Source organism: Brienomyrus brachyistius, chromosome 11, assembly GCF_023856365.1.
Source record: "Brienomyrus brachyistius isolate T26 chromosome 11, BBRACH_0.4, whole genome shotgun sequence".
Classification (NCBI taxonomy): Eukaryota; Metazoa; Chordata; class Actinopteri; order Osteoglossiformes; family Mormyridae; genus Brienomyrus; species Brienomyrus brachyistius.
Window position 1 is genome coordinate 23,714,618 of NC_064543.1, and position 16,229 is coordinate 23,730,846.

Consider the following 16,229-nt stretch of genomic DNA (forward strand, 5'->3'; position numbering starts at 1 on the left):
CAACTGGGGACCGAGCAAAGCTCAGGAGCAACTGTCCTTTTCCGGCGCTAGTTAACATAATGTTAGATAATATTGCTCCATGGGTGTTCTTTGCGAAGTTACGCGGACAGAAACGCCGTTCATGCGACACCCGCAGCTGCAGCTCACTGTCTGTAACGTCGGCAGTTTATTAACAAAGACAGACAAGCAATCACGCACAGATAAGCAAACAAACACTCAAATATATTCCCAAACAATCCAAAACAAGTGCTGCAACATGCGCACAACAGTACAACTGTACACCATTCTCTCTCAGTGCAGCAATCCCAGCAGCCTCTGCCTGCAGCAGTGAGTGTACTGAACTAGAGGCATTCACCAGTGCAGTGGAGAGTGGAGATGGTGACCTGTAATTAATCAATGCACTGGCATTGTATGGGTATCAAATTAGAAATGATAAAATTTTGAGATAAATTGAAGCAGTGCACCTAAATTAAAGCACCGTGATCTAGTGATAGCAATAGGGAAGAGAATGGCCTCAGACACTAGTTCTTGTCAGCATGATAACTCAAAAATGATTTTTTTGGATCTTTCCCAAACTTTGCATGCACATTATATGGGTGAAGGTCTGGACCTCTTCAGTCTGTTCAGAGATTCAGAGACCTGTTCAGAGATTGATACACCAATGCTTAGGGACAGAAAAGGGAATGGTGATTGCAATGAGACACTTGACCCTGTGAATATGATAGCTCTTTTTGAGAATATTACTCTGTTTGTTTGATAATTGATGAATCATATTACCACTTCCTGTATGCGTTATATGAATGAAAATCTTTACCTGATACACCTGAGACAAATCGCCCCCAAACTCGAAGCATCTGCACTAGATGGCAATAGACGGATGGAACGAGGGCTGCAGAAGCGATCTTTAGAACACTGCCTGGGCACTTCAGGGTTCCTGTCTTGTCCTGGAACCATCACAGCCGGTAACCAACCATCACATCAAACCAAGTGTGGTTGCAATCTCCTGGTCCCTCAGGGTTATCCATGAGTAGCCTGGTCTAGGCAGAGGTCCTGCATGTCAGTGTCTGGGTTTCCTGTGCTAGCATCCTCTACCAGTGTGGTGGGCAGAAAGACACGCGGGACAAGGGCTCAGGTGAATACACCTTGAAGGGTGAAATTTATTACTGAAAAATTAATGAACAATAAACAAAAGCGTCAGTCTGGAGTCTGCTGTCACCCCAAGGCAGTTCTTCAGCGTTCACATATGCAGAGAGCCCATGCATAGCTGGCTTGCCCTTTGTTCCACTTATTGACTCCCTAGTGCATGCTTAACCCTCTGGAATCTAGGGGTAGGGAACACATTTTCACTGACTGGGGCATGGTCACACATTCCATTCAATATCATAAACTTAATTCATGGCAAATAAATTATTCCTTTTATATTTGTTTTGGCATTAAGCTCATTTTAATCTTAGTGTGTAAATGTGTCAGATTTATGTGAAGTTTTAATTTGACATCAAATTATAGACATTGCAAAATACTGTTTGCAACACTTGCAGTAACAATATAAAAGTACATAGTAAGCAATGATGGAAGTTTGTTTTAATCCCAGATATCTGATCACCAAAGTCTTGCTAAATGAAGATGACTAAATGGTGTAGTTGCAACATTCAGCTGGATAAATAAATAATAAAAACCTAACTCATTTTACTATTTCATGTTAATTTAATACTCCCGACAATTGAGGTTTTGAAAAGAAGACAGATTACGGATTTAGTCAGCGTTTTTTATTTATATTTCTACAATAATATTTCAGCGAGTTATGAACTGAAAAACATGAGAAAGATACACGGCATCGCCGATGATGCCATCGACTCCAGAGGGTTAAGGCTGCACTATGGAAGACAGTAAGCAGTGGCAGTAAGCAGTCATCAGCCACTTCCTGGTAGCCCTTGTTTTCCTTGATCATGAGGGAGCCGCAGTTATTACAGGCCTGTATTTTGCTGATCACTCCCTGCAGGTGCATGGTGGTGTCCCTGTAGATCATTACATCACACGTTCTGTGACAAAATGATGTGAGTTATACAGTAGGATATATGCATCTACTGTATGAGGGAAATCCAAGACCAAACAGCTAATTGATCAGTATTAAAAAGATAACACTGGTTCCTTAAATCACACGCAACTCCATAGTCCATCTTCTCCTCTTAGGGGAGTCTGTATATTTATAATGCTATTCTACATTTCTATAGAGGAGGATTCTGTATTCCAGACATAACATTCCATAAAACAGGAGCTCTGTTGCTTAATATGCTCATTTTGTTAATTAAGTAGAACATGATAAGCAGAGTCTATAGAACAAATGAATCATGGAAGACAGAGTAGTATAAGAATAGAAGTCCTTTTTGTAATTTAAATGCGGGGTTCCCAATTCTTTGATGTCCATGAACCACTTTACATCATTCAAGCATTTCAAAGACTATTAATACCAGCGGCAGAGGTTTGGGAGATTGTGGCAGTTGTCCTCTAATATACAGAATGGTTGGTGACTGTACCCAACAACAATAACAAATTAATTTTTGTATAGCGCATTATCACATCATTACATTGTCTCAAAGCGCTTTACAGCATCCGCATCCAAAGCCCCCAGTGAGCAAGCCAAAGGCGACAGTGGCAAGAAAAAACTCCCAAGAAAGAAGAAACCTTGGGAGGGACCAGACTCAAAGGGGGAGCCCATCCTCCAGGGGGCAGAAGGGAGAGTCAAATAGGAGAAATGGCTAAGTGCCAAGTCACACTGTCCAAATCATAAGATTTGAGAAATAACTGGAGAGCAAGGAAGATGACAAGCCAATGCCGAGTCTTCTTCCAATCGCCAGGCAACTAGAGGGAAGGCAGCGGGTCATACATGGAAGATGACACAGGCGTAACGGCGAGCTGGATGCAGGGACGTCACTGGAGGTGGCGACGTCACATGTAGTAGGGTATGCTGGACATCTTGATAGATTGAGGTCTCCAGGCATCACCCCCCAGGAGGAGTATGGAAAATTAAATGTTCAATTAGTCAAAGTAGAGGAGGCTATTGGCAGTGCTAACAGCTAGGTGAGTGCAATATGAAGTGCAATGTGCAAGCTCTGGCAGATATTGCTATGGCAGCATCAGTAGGAGGGACAGGCAAGTGGGAATGCAGGTATGGGGAGTCCCTGAAATGTCAGCACTCCAATTCCACAAGGGATTGTGAAGCCAGAGTGACAGCACTGACAGACCAGTTTATCCAAAGCCAATGGCACCGATCCCCACCCAGCTCTACACCTCACACTACAGGTCTGACTGGGAGTGAGGAGTTAGCTAGAGCTAGAACTAGTGTCCCTATACGCTAAACTAAATAGGTCTGTTTTTAATCTAGACTTGAATATTGAGAGTAAGCCTGAAACCCGCACATCCGGTGGAAGACCATTCCACAGCTGAGGATCTCTGTAGGAGTACCCTCAGAATTCCACAGCTCAGTAGACCAAGGGTTGGAAACCCACATTCTAAATACTGTATATAAATAGCAATTGTTAGGGAGCTACTGTTATGAGGCAAGTCTAAGGCCTCATATTTTTACTCATTTCAGTTCTAGTATCTACACTTCCAGTTGTGTTCCATGCCTTTTGACACTTTTTAGGAAGCATTTATGCAGCAAGCTATAAGTATGAAATGAATGGACCTGCCTTTCTGGATCATTCACAGAAAGCACTTTTTCTGACCATAGCTCTCCCTTCCACTGAAGAAAGTAATTCAGTTTAGATACATTTCTAATGCAAGAGTAAACTGGTCCTTGCCATTTGAAATATCAAGGTATTTTATTATTTCATCAAAATTAACAGCCTTCCAGATTTGTTCTGATACATTTAATATTTAATGCATGTTTTTTAATTGGTGTTTTTTAGTTGCCGGCAGTGATTTATGACAGCGTATTGCAGCCACCACAACAAAATAAAATTTGGCCTGTTTCTTGTTGTAACAAGAAAAGGATGTAGATATCACTGAGCTACTCCAGTTTCCCCCCACCGTCCAAAAACATGCTGAGGCTAATTGGAGTTGCTAAATTGCCCGTAGGTGTGCATGTGTGAGTGAATGGTGTGGGAGTGTGCCCTGCGATGGGCTGGCCCCCCATCCTGGGTTGTTCCCTGCCTCGTGCCCATTACTTCCGGGATAGGCTCCGGACCCCCCGCGACCCAAAAGAATAAGCAGTTTGGAAAATGGATGGATGGATGGATGGATATCACTGAGTCTACATGTACGTGTAAACAATATCAATAGACAATTTTGACATGCCAAGCTGCCTACAAAGGGGAGTGATGGTGTCTTGTCACATAACCTGACCACCTGGCCTAATCCCAGGAGAAATGGTTTTTGAGGAGTTTGACGAGAGAGTTAAGGAAAAGCGGCCAATGAGGGCTCAAGTACATGTGGGAACTCCTATAGGACGCCTGTAAAAGCATCCCAGGAGACCACCACAGGAAAACTGGCTAACAGGAGAGAGTAGTGTCAGCCAGTCTCTGGAGCTATTGGGGTTAAGGGCCTTTCTCAAGGGCCCAATGGGGGCACAACCCATAGAGCTGCCCCCCCCCCCCCCCCCCCAATTCCAAATATGTCATTTTATACTTTGATGTCTTTATAATTCTAAAATGTAGAAAACAGTACATTAATACAAATAAACCTTTCTCTGGGTGGCTGTGTTCAAACGTTTGACTGGTACTGTGGAACTTTATTTTCATTGTGCTGAGTACAGAGACAGGACAAAATACATGCAGCTAACATCTAACCAGGTGCAAATAAAAACAGTGTCCATGCGAGGTTATACTTTGTGTGGGGAGGAGGGTGGGGTGGAGAATCAGTGCTGCAAGGTGCTATTGAGAACATTGACAGTTGTGGTGGAAAAGCTGTTTTTCAGCTTAACCCCTCAATTCCACAACAGAAATGGATGAAACTTTGCGTGGCTATTTGTCTGATAAAGAAATAACGTTCTCTGGAATGGGAAATATGTTTTGCCTTATTGCAAAGATTCGAGGAAATAAATTTACTCCCATAAAACCAGTTGAGTCCTCTGTGACTGTGACTCTTTATACACAACTGGTTGGTTGAAACAAAATCCTGGTCTGGATTTGTACTGGACTTGAAATCTCCACCTCTGCATAAAACCCATAGTATTCACGCACAGGCAAACTATGCATGGATGATGTAGTAACACTTGATCGAATTGTGACTCATAATCAGTTTGGCTCTCCTCTCTTATTTTGACCTTTTTCACCTTACAGCAGCATTCCCATTACGTTATAAGGAGAAACATTTGCAGTCTTAACGGAACCATTTACATTCTCGTTCTAACCAGATAAATTACCATTTTTTCATAATGCAAACCTTCCTCGTTTTAATAAGATAATTAAGATATCTCTCTATAATGAGAACCATATCCCGTTATAACAAGATAATCTTGTATCTTGTTATAACGAGAAGCTGAGCAAATGTGATTTTGTCATGGCGGAAGCATTATGCTGGTGTAGTGATTAATCCAGCACTTTGAGAATTGTCCCTTATAGAATTGCCCAACTGATTCACATTAGCAAGATTAATATACTTTTTTTTACAATCTGACTGAAGAGGAGGGGGGAAATGCAGGAGTAAATAAGCCCTGAATGGGAGATATTAGTCAACAGTGGGTTGTAGAGACTTCTGTGCAGGTTCTGGTTTGAATTAGTTTGCAAATTTGTTTGTTACTTTGCCAGTTACTGTTTTCTATTATGCTATCCAATACCTTTGAGTCTCCACTGCATTGCAAAGTCCATGTCCTACTTCCTCATATCAGAACACTGCAACATAAATTAAATATATGAACACATATTTGTTTGTCCCAGAATGGGACTAAGATGCCAATATTAATCAAGGATCATAAATTTAACTCACTATATCCACTATATTATGTCATAAAGGCAGGCAGTTGTTATTTAAAGGGACATTATTGCAGACTTACAGGATGTAAAAAATCAAATCATACCTCCTAAAGCAACAGTCTTAGGACAGAATGTTTCACTTGACATATTTCAGTTAGTAAATGAAACTCCTTGCCGTTTTCCAATCTATCTACAAGGCACCAGGGAGATTGTGAAACTGGCCACATCAGTTCAAACCAATATAGTGAACATCTAACCAGGTGCAAGTAAAAGCAGCTTCCAATTTAGTTAATAACTAGTGTGTGGAGGATGCTGTAAGGTGATATTGAGAACATTGACAGTTGTAGGGGAAAAGCTGTTCTTCGTCTTAACCACAAATTCCACAAAAGAACTGGAGGAAACTCTTTACTACCATAAAACCCATAGTATTCACGCAAACTATACGCAAACTGTTTTACGTGGTAAGTATGAACGATCCAACTTTTCATAAATGATGAGTATATGCCTTTCTCCATTTATCCATTTTCTGTTGTGTCTTCTGTAAAAAGTTATTTTGAATTTGCATTTATGCAGTTCTACCAGTCTCCTAATCATTTTAGGCTTCTGAAAAAATAAAACAACTACAGACCTTAAAGAACCAAAGCTTTACATAAACTGCACTTTCATAATGCATTCAGAGAAAATTTATAAACAGCATGTAAGTATACCATAACATCCTAACATACCTTAACAGCTATAACATACATTAATAACAAACATTATATGATAATAATAAACATTATAATCATATAATTATATAATCAAAGTGTCTACCAGGCATTATAAAGTCGTAAAATGTCTTAAATTCTAGTTAAACCAATTAAAGCCTTGAAAAGTCTTTTAGAGTCTTATATTTATCTTTAGTAGGTCTTGATTTTTTTGAGGTCATACACATTCACAGCGGTCCTTCTAATCCTCGGTTTTGCTTTCTGAGAATATTAAATGGGAAATTCCAGAAATAATTCACAAATTCCTGTCCCGCCATTGACATATATCATGCCTTCGTCCAACATAATGCTCTGTGTGCTACCTGGCCATTAGCCACTTAATTAGTTAGCCACCTAGGTTGTCACAGTATAGCAATGATCATATTCAAGTACAGTAATGTATAAAATAGGCTAACATGAGTATGTATGTAAAGTCGTGTACTGTAGCGCTGGGCCGATCGAGGCTTTGCGAGAGCAGTGAAGAACGAGGACACTTGCTTCCCACAGCAGAACATGCTCTTTATTATAGCCCTGAACAGGACTGTAACAGGCACTGAACCGAACATAATAGGGAAACTCATGGAGGCCAGACGGTGGGAGACTTATACAAAGCTTCAGACATGCGAGGATCCAACATGGTACACATAAGACAGGGGCAACAAACATGTCACAACCGGGAAATGCAACCATAAACACCAACAATATAACAAGGGCTATTTACAAGACACAGACAGAGGCTATTTACAATTGCCTGCGAGCGTGCCAGGACGTGCTGACCCCCTCCAGGGTTGCAATATACATAGGATGCAGTACTACCAGCGATTTGTCATCCGGGGGGGTCATGGAACTGTATTTCAGTCTGATGTAGAAAGACATTTCATTTAAGTTTAAATGTGACTGACTCTTGCGGAGATACTACAAAGCTTGTTTTTAATTAGAGACCTTTGATGTCCACAGGCAGAGATGCACGCCAGTCATTTTTGCGTTTCAAGCCCTTTTGCTGTGTGCGCTAAATCTTGTTAATATCTATGAAAGGCAATCTCTGCTTTAAGGAGATATTGGTTCAATATTTTGAGTTAATAGCAACTCTTGTGCATCCCTTGGTTTTCCAGATTACTTTACGAGTAAATTAACATCAGAATGTTCACACGTACACTTCACGTTGAGTTACGGTCGCTCGCTTCTTGATATTTGTAGCAAATGGACACAGTGTAATTATTAATAAAGACATATAGAAGTTCATAATCAGAAAATCAAGTGGTTTGCATTGTCCCCATATTCCTGGCCATATACCCACGCTGTGTGTGTGTGTATGTGTGTGTGTGGGGACCAAATCACCATGTGATAAAAACCTGTTATATTGACGTTGTGTGATCCATTTTTTTTGGTCGTCACAAGGGAGGACTCAATTTTATAAAAATGTGTGACTGCAGTCAAAAAACTAAAAATGCCTAAATGCTTGCATTTTGTTTGGTTGAGGTTAAGGCAGGGACGTGCGGTCAGGGAGGGCAGGTGAGGCACAGCCTCACCTGTCATCATGAAAAGGATAAAAAGTTTCCAAGTTTAAAAATTTCTCAAAACTGAACTGTCAGACAAAATAGGAAGACGAACGGCGGAGCAAGATGGTTTACTTCGAACTAAGGAACAAAAGATAACTCTTTTCAAACGGAGTGGTACGGTCCTACGCAGTGGTCCTTGTGTGTGACTGTCCTACAGGAAACTGCCTTTTCTGCTTCCTGTGCCTTTTGTTGTGCCTTTCTGTGCCTTGTAACAATGTCTGGACTAACACAATATATTGTGACATAAAAAATAGACCATGAAGTATCAACAAACATGAAAGATCGGATTCAGAATTAAAAGCTTTTAAAGACAACTAAATATTTCAATTATTGTCTCACCTAAATGTGTTCTTGAAATCCGTTTTTTGTACACCATTCTATACTTTCATTTGCGTTGAATGAGCATGAATTGTGGAATTGCAAATTTAGTATATGTGGAGGGTGCAGAGCAAATGTGATCTCTCCGCTCTCTCACCGCTATAAATGTAACGTTAGCCAAATATGTGCCTTACCTACTGTATGTGTGTGTTAAGAATGCTGAGGAGATATGAAACATAACCAGCAGTCAATGTGCATGCTGCCAATTGAATACTGAATAGGCTACTGTTTTGGGTTCATATATTTGAAAACCTGCCTCACCAGCCATGAACCTCATCGCACTTCACTGGCTTAGGGCTGGGTACGAGATAAGATTGTCCATGTTGGAATTAGGATTTTGCCTGTAGAAATGAATGGATCGTTCCCACTGAATGTGTGAAATCATCTATGTATTTACCATTACTAAAACAATGGACTGAATGATCGTTTGGGGGCGGCATGGTGGTTAGCACTGTTGCCTCACACCTCTGGGACCCAGGTTCGAGTCTCCGCCTGGGTCACATGTGTGCGGAGTTTGCATGTTCTCCCCATGTCGTCGTGGGGTTTCCTCCGGGTACTCCGGTTTCCCCCCACGGTCCAAAAACATGCTGAGGCTAATTGGAGTTGCTAAATTGCCCGTAGGTGTGCATGTGTGAGTGAAAGGTGTGTGAGTGTGCCCTGCGATGGGCTGGCCCCCCATCCTGGGTTGTTCCCTGCCTCGTGCCCATTGCTTCCGGGATAGGCTCCGGACCCCCCGCAACCCAGTAAGATAAGTGGTTTGGAAAATGGATGGATAGATGAATGATCATTTGCCTTTAAGCCACCTAAAACAAGTTTCTACCATTCTACCTAAGAATATAGTGTATGTGACTGATTTTTCATAATTTTATGCACATGGTTACCTGTTGGTGTTGATGAAGATGGCACTGCTCTTCAAAATTCTCATAATTGAGGCCCTCATGCCTTGACTGTCACACTGGAAAGTTTGATTTCTTACTCACACATCAATTGTTAGACCTTTTTCTTAATGCAAACGATGTCACGGCATACACAGGCATGGACCGAGTAAGCATAGGCAGGACTTCAGGAATTGGGGAAACACCAGGTTTAATGCAGGACGGAGAACAGGCAGAACCACACAATGATGTTAATGACCAGACTGGGGAAAACGTACCTAACGCAGACTTAAATACATAGGAGTCATGACTACAACATGAAACAGCTGGTAAACATGTGGAATCCACACGGGGTAGATGAGGGGGCGTGGTACACAGAAGGAGCGGATGAGCGGGGCATGACACTTAATTGGGTGTGTTGATTCCGGTAAAGCATATTTCTATTTATAGTTTGGTCTTAAATTTGGCTTGAAGTGGCATTAAAAAGTCTTAAATTTCTCATCAGGATTTCTGCTATACTACGACTGTTAAATGTTAAATGTTAAGGGATACTTACGTGCTACTTATACAGTAAATGTTCTATGAATGCATTATGAAGGTGCGCTAAATGTTCTACTAACGCATTATAAAGGTATTATGTAATGTTTACCATTGTTTTAAACCCTGCTCAGGAGTTCTACAAACAGAAAATAGCATGAAACAGCAGGCATGAAAAACCTCTGCATCACAGATAAATGAGAGAGAACTGCTCTCATGAGAATTAAAATAATCAACTTTAATTCATCCTGTAAACACACACCAGGGCAGAAGGGCTTGAATGTCCATTGAGATCTTCAAGTGACTTACCAGTCAGTTGCAGTATTTCATAGCATAGATGCAGACCTCAGATTGATGCAGCATGACCACAACCACATGGTCCGCTGAAATAGGCCTTGTGGTTATTTTTTTCCATCTTCCACAGTATGTGGTATATACTTTTTCACTTGTGTTCAGTCTCAAGTAACTGCTTGCTTTAATTAGTTTCAGATAACTTGGGGGGAAAAAAAACTATTTAAACAGTTTGTTCAGCGGCAACTGAGCTTATATTTCCTTAGACCAAGTTTATCATTTGAATAGGGCTCCCCTTAATCATATGCCAGCATTTTTACTTATTTTTAGAAAGTTTTTTTTTCAGTTCTTTTTATCTGCTTCACAGCTCTTTTGGTTATATCCTCTATCTCCCAGGAAATAAATAAAATGTCAGACACAAACAACCTAGAGAAATTAATTGTCATAGTTTGAAATGACAGTCTACCGCTCTGTCAGAAATCTTTATCTGGCACTGTGTGCTCAGTGTCAGAAATGCACAGAGAGATGGGATTAATATCACAACAGAATTTGACATTGAAGAGACAGCTGCCAGAAAGTTGTTTTTATTGTGGTCAGTCCCCTCTCTCTAATATATTTATGGATATACACTGTACGCTCAGTACACTGTCACCATTGAAGGTGTCCCTTTCCTCTTCTTATTTATTAACATTGAAAAGAAACAGCAAGACAATGTGTAAGAAGCTTCTGACTGCTTTGTTGCATGCAGACTTTCTGTAGTCAGGTAGAATATGTGCACGGAAATAAATGGCGTATGGTAAAGTTGAAGAGCGCCTGTTAATTTTAAACTTGGGGCTGCACTATAAGAGGAGTCTTACCATCATTACAAAATGAAAAGAAAATGTGTCTGGTCTTTTCTAGATTGTTTTTATGGATGGTGTAACCTTTTATTCTCAATGTCCAGCCGCTTCCCTTAATGCATCCGCAATTGGGTGCGGTATGAAATATACTATATGGCTCAGTTTCAAGGTACATTAACAGCAGGAAATGGATGAAAGATCATTAATTATCTTCAGTTAAATCATATTTCATCATGTTTGTATGGCCTTGATTTGTACTGCACATGCAGACATGCTTGTGTTCTGTTCCCCTGCCTCTCCTTTGAGGAACAAACATGGCTTCTGACTCAAGGGAGTATTCTTCATGAAAGGAGGCAGTATGATCTGCGGAGATTTCCTCCGTATGTTACACGGCCCAGGAACTTGTCAAACAGCATCCCGCCATCACAGGTCCTTCAGTAGTCCTTCAGACCTTCAATAGCCCAGTAAATTAGGGCTGAGTCATCCAGGTAGAGCAAGATTAACAATCTGTCACAATCATGCAGCCTATTTATTTGTGCACAATTTGGATGTATTTGGCTTTTAAAAAGACAAGTGAATTGCAGCCACTGTATTCATTATAGTACTTTTGTGTTACTGGCTGTAATAGCAGACTAATTTGATGGCTTTACAATTTATCTTTGTGCAATAGCTCAGACCTCTCGTGAAAATGAAAGTGCTTTATAAATGAGCAGGAGTTTCGCTGTTAGTGTTGTATTTCGTAACATTTTCTTTTTAATTTTTCACAAATTTAGTTCTTGTTTTGTGTGATGTATTGGTTTTGAAGTCTCAGTGATTAACCATGTCATTATTCTACATATCCTGTGCATCACCATGGCAGCTGTGTCCCCATTGGATCACACTCCAGACCCTTCTTTTATGCAGGAAGTTCACTAGTGTCATACAGCAGAATTGAATTTTTGAATCATAGTTAAAGTGTTTTTAATTTATTTTATAAATGTGTTCTGGAAGTGTGGGAGTGATGCAGATAATATGGTTGGGACATGAGTCATCAGTATTTTTAAAGTAAGAAGAAGAGTTAGATGCATACTCCCCTCCCAGCATCTTTGCATGAATTTTCTAAGTATTAAAGTACAGAGAGAGAAATGTAGCAAGAATGTTTGAGTTATAGAAAAAAATTGTACAATGTTTGTAACTGTATAACAAAATAATTCTTACTGTTTTATTTTTGCATCTTGAAATACTACACTTGAAATATTTTAAAGAGAACATTCTGCACTGCATTGTGATACTCAACAGTATCACCAGTACTGCTTTCTGTTGTTTAAGAAGCCCCTATATCGTACAGTAACTCAGTGTAAATGGTAAAACAGGGCTGATTGTTGTATCTGCTTCTTTCCCCAGATATTGATGAGTGCTCCACCCAGATGCACTACTGCCATGCCAACACTGTGTGTGTGAACCTCCCCGGCACCTATCGCTGTGACTGCCTGCCTGGCTTCATTAAGGTTGACGACTACTCCTGCACAGGTAGGAGAGTGAGCACCTATGGCAGAGTATGAATAATATGATTGCTTATGTCATAATAGTCAATACCTGGATATAGCAATATTCTCTGTTCTTGTGTGTAAATTGCAGAGCATTGCTATGCAATGTGCAGTAAAATTAACCAGTTACCTACACTTTGGGACATGTAACTATTCTGCATGAATGTTACATTTTGTTTGTTTGTATTGGTATAAGATTAATTTCTTAAATTAATCTGAGAAGAGATTAATCTGGGAAGAGAATAACAAAAATAATTCTCACTGCTAATGATTCTCTTTGGGAATGATATGAAACTGTCAAGCTTGGATGCATTCTACAGAAAATTAAATAGTTAAAAATATAATTACTTGTGAAACTATGAAAATTGTTTGGTGTTGAAGTGGGATTTTCAACTTTTTTAACTCTTGTGTGAGCACTCAAGTAACTATGAGTCAAAATCCAGTGGGGGCTTTAATATTTAATCATGCTTTAATAATCTGATAATAATGCTGGTATTTTGACAGTTTAAGAAATGGTCCTATGGACCCTCTGCAACTGCTCTATGGATATTTTATTGGTGAAGTTTCAGGAAGATTTGACACCCTTAATTTTAGACACAGTATGCGATATTAGTTTTATCTATGCTAATGTCCTCACAAATCCTACAATCCAGCTAACAGAGAAAAAGGATGCCAGTTGTCTTGCATGGATTTGACCCAACAAAGCACTGGTACCTGATGGATTAATAACAATAATACTTTATTGATCCCAGTGGGGAAAATCTTGTTTCACGTACTCCATCTTGCTCTCTAAGACATACATAGGTGAGAGCAAGCTTGGCAGCAAAGGGCAGCTATCTGCAGTGGTGCCTGTGTAGCCAGAGGTTAAGGACCTTGCTCAAGGACCCACAGACATTGGATCATTCTGTCACAGCTGGGTTCAAACTAGCTACCTTCTGATCATGGTACAGAGGCTTAGCTCTCTGAGCCACATGCTTACGTGACCATGTTTTAATGTTGTGCTCTGCTTCTCTGAAAGGGGCTTCAACCAGATTATTTCGCTTTTATTGAATACCTATATGGTGCCTAATGGAGTGAAAGTGTCAAGTATTAGACTTCGCCAAAGCAAGCAGGGTTTGTAGAATGTATTTATTTCCGTCCAGTGGCCTTAACATCTATACTGTTCAAATGCATGTAGTGGGTTGTCAGCCATTATCTCATCTGTTGCAGAAGATTTGTATTTCAGGCAGGGACGGATTATGGGTTGTGTGGGCACCTGGGCAAAACGTTCGCGAGGTAGTAGGGTGTTAAGGTTTAATACTGTTGGGAAAGTCTCCACTAACAGTCCCACCAGTTTCATTAGACATTTCGTCAAGCTACTTTCTTTTCAAGCTTCTTTCTTCCATTGCAATCACGATACCTTTTCCCACCCAGTTGCCGCCTGGTTTTAGACTCTCTCTCTCTCTCTCTTTATCGTGTTTATCGTATTGTGTGTCATGTGCAAAGACGAATAGGGATTGACTTTTCTGTGCTTATTTACACACGCTTTAAGCTTCAACCAATCAGTAGTTGTCTGGATCGCGTGCACTATTGATTCAGAATAAGTAAAACGCCATTTAAATTAAACGAAACAAGCGTAACAAGCTTAATCCCCCCCCCCCCACCCGAATAATCAAACAGAAATCTCACCAATTAGTCTAAAACACCATGTCATAGAAACATTTCAAAAACACCCCCAGAAACCTTGAACGGTCTACTTTTCAAATACATATAGGAAGGAACTAAATATATATTTCAGAGCTTCATAAGGAGGATAAGAGCAAGAGTCACTGATTCGAGTATCTGAGTCACAAATCAGTCCTGATCGCCCACCCATTTACAAAGAGCTCTATTCATGTGATAACGATACGATAATCCCATGGTTATTACTGGGTCAAGAAAGCATGTGAAAACTCTAATAAAGAAGAGTACATGTCTGGGTTTTGTTTACACTGAGGAGCTGCAACCTTTTTTTGTGGTGTGTTACCACTGAGGAAATATGATAAAAATACATCTCTTCAATTTATGGATAACTATGAATTCAGGTAAATGTTAACTTTGTAAATTACAATGGTAACTTGTTTTCTAATTTTGATCGCTATTGTAAAAACTTGTTTTTTATAAACACACCTAGTGACAATAAAAGTTAAGCACGCAGAACTAATGGTCTGATTTGGATGTAATTTGGTACATGTACAGACCAGCGATGGATATGAAAAAGATTCAGTTTGCAAGGAGCTGGCACATCTAGTCATCAGACACAGAAGATACCTCAAAGCAGCATTAAACAGCATTACCAGCATCTGACAGAGTTTGATAGGGGTCGTCTTCATGAGGCCGGGTGGTTGTATTGTGCAATTGCCTAATGTTGGAACCAATGGGCACGTGAGGGCAGCCACATATGTCATGAAGGTTCCGGTCGCCCAAGACAGACCACACTAAGGGAGGACCGATGTACTGTGCACCAAGCATTACAGAACCCCGTGACATCTGCGCGTGCCGCCCGGATACAGGTATTGGACTCTCTATAACACCCTGTATCATCCTGCACCGTGTCTCGACGACTGGCATCAGCCACGGGTTCACCGTCCCATGCATAGGCTGCCGTTAACACCAGCGCAGGGGTGGCTGCGTTTGGAGCAGTGCCATAACCGGGAGGCATGGACTGATGACAAGTGACATAGCACCATGTTCAGCGATGACAGTCGTGTGCACATACAGTGGCCCTAAGAAGAGAGGACCAATCCTGCCAGTGTTGTGGAGAGACACCAGCGTTACTCCTGGCATCATAGTGTGGGGAGCTATAGGGTAAGACTCTGGTAGTGATTTGGGGGACGGTGACGGCACAGCGCTGTCTTACCCACCCTGCACTCTGGTACAGTCTTTCAACAACACTATGCCCGTCCACACGTGTGTCTATGGACAACTGAGGTCCTGCCATGGCCACCGAGGTTCCCCGATTCTTTCCCCAATTGAACATGTGTGGGATCAGCTTGGATGTCAACTCCAGACCCAGAGCCAATCTGCAGGATCTCGACGGCCAGTTACAACAGCTGTGTGCCGACTTGCCGCAGGAGAGAGTACAATGGCTGTACGACTTCCTTCCACACCGCATCGCCGCATGTATCCGGGCCCGGGGGGGTGCCACACCCTACTGACATGGGACCAGCAGTGTAATCATTACGATACAATCACATGACCTTTCACCACATGCAGACTCCTTTCATTTCCACCACCGTCTGGGCGCTTAGCTTTTCTTGTCACTGAGTGTATATAGGAACTGTTGATAACTATATTGGTCTTTTAGCATTTTTCACTACTTTTTTGCAAGTATAAGACTACAAAGCAATTGTTTAATTTATCTTATTATGTTTCTCAAAATACAGCTTAAAATAGTATGGATTTGCTGAAAATAAGATGTTTTACAGAAAATATTAACTTTTGCACTAAAACCACGTGCATAATTCACATAAGTCATGCGTTCATTCAAAAACAGAAGATGCGAAGTTGTGATGCAAAATGAAAAAATAAAATCAGAGTGGGGACAT

General features: G+C 40.8%; 1 protein-coding gene across 1 annotated transcript in view; it reads left to right on the forward strand.

The window, feature by feature from the left end:
• LOC125704245 (protein kinase C-binding protein NELL1-like) overlaps positions 1-16,229 on the forward strand; it is a 221,712-nt gene that overhangs the window by 118,941 nt on the left and 86,542 nt on the right. Inside the window, exon 13 of the mRNA XM_048969665.1 lies at positions 12,521-12,646. Within this exon, the coding sequence (XP_048825622.1) occupies positions 12,521-12,646 (126 nt within the window). The remainder of the gene's footprint in view (positions 1-12,520; positions 12,647-16,229) is intronic.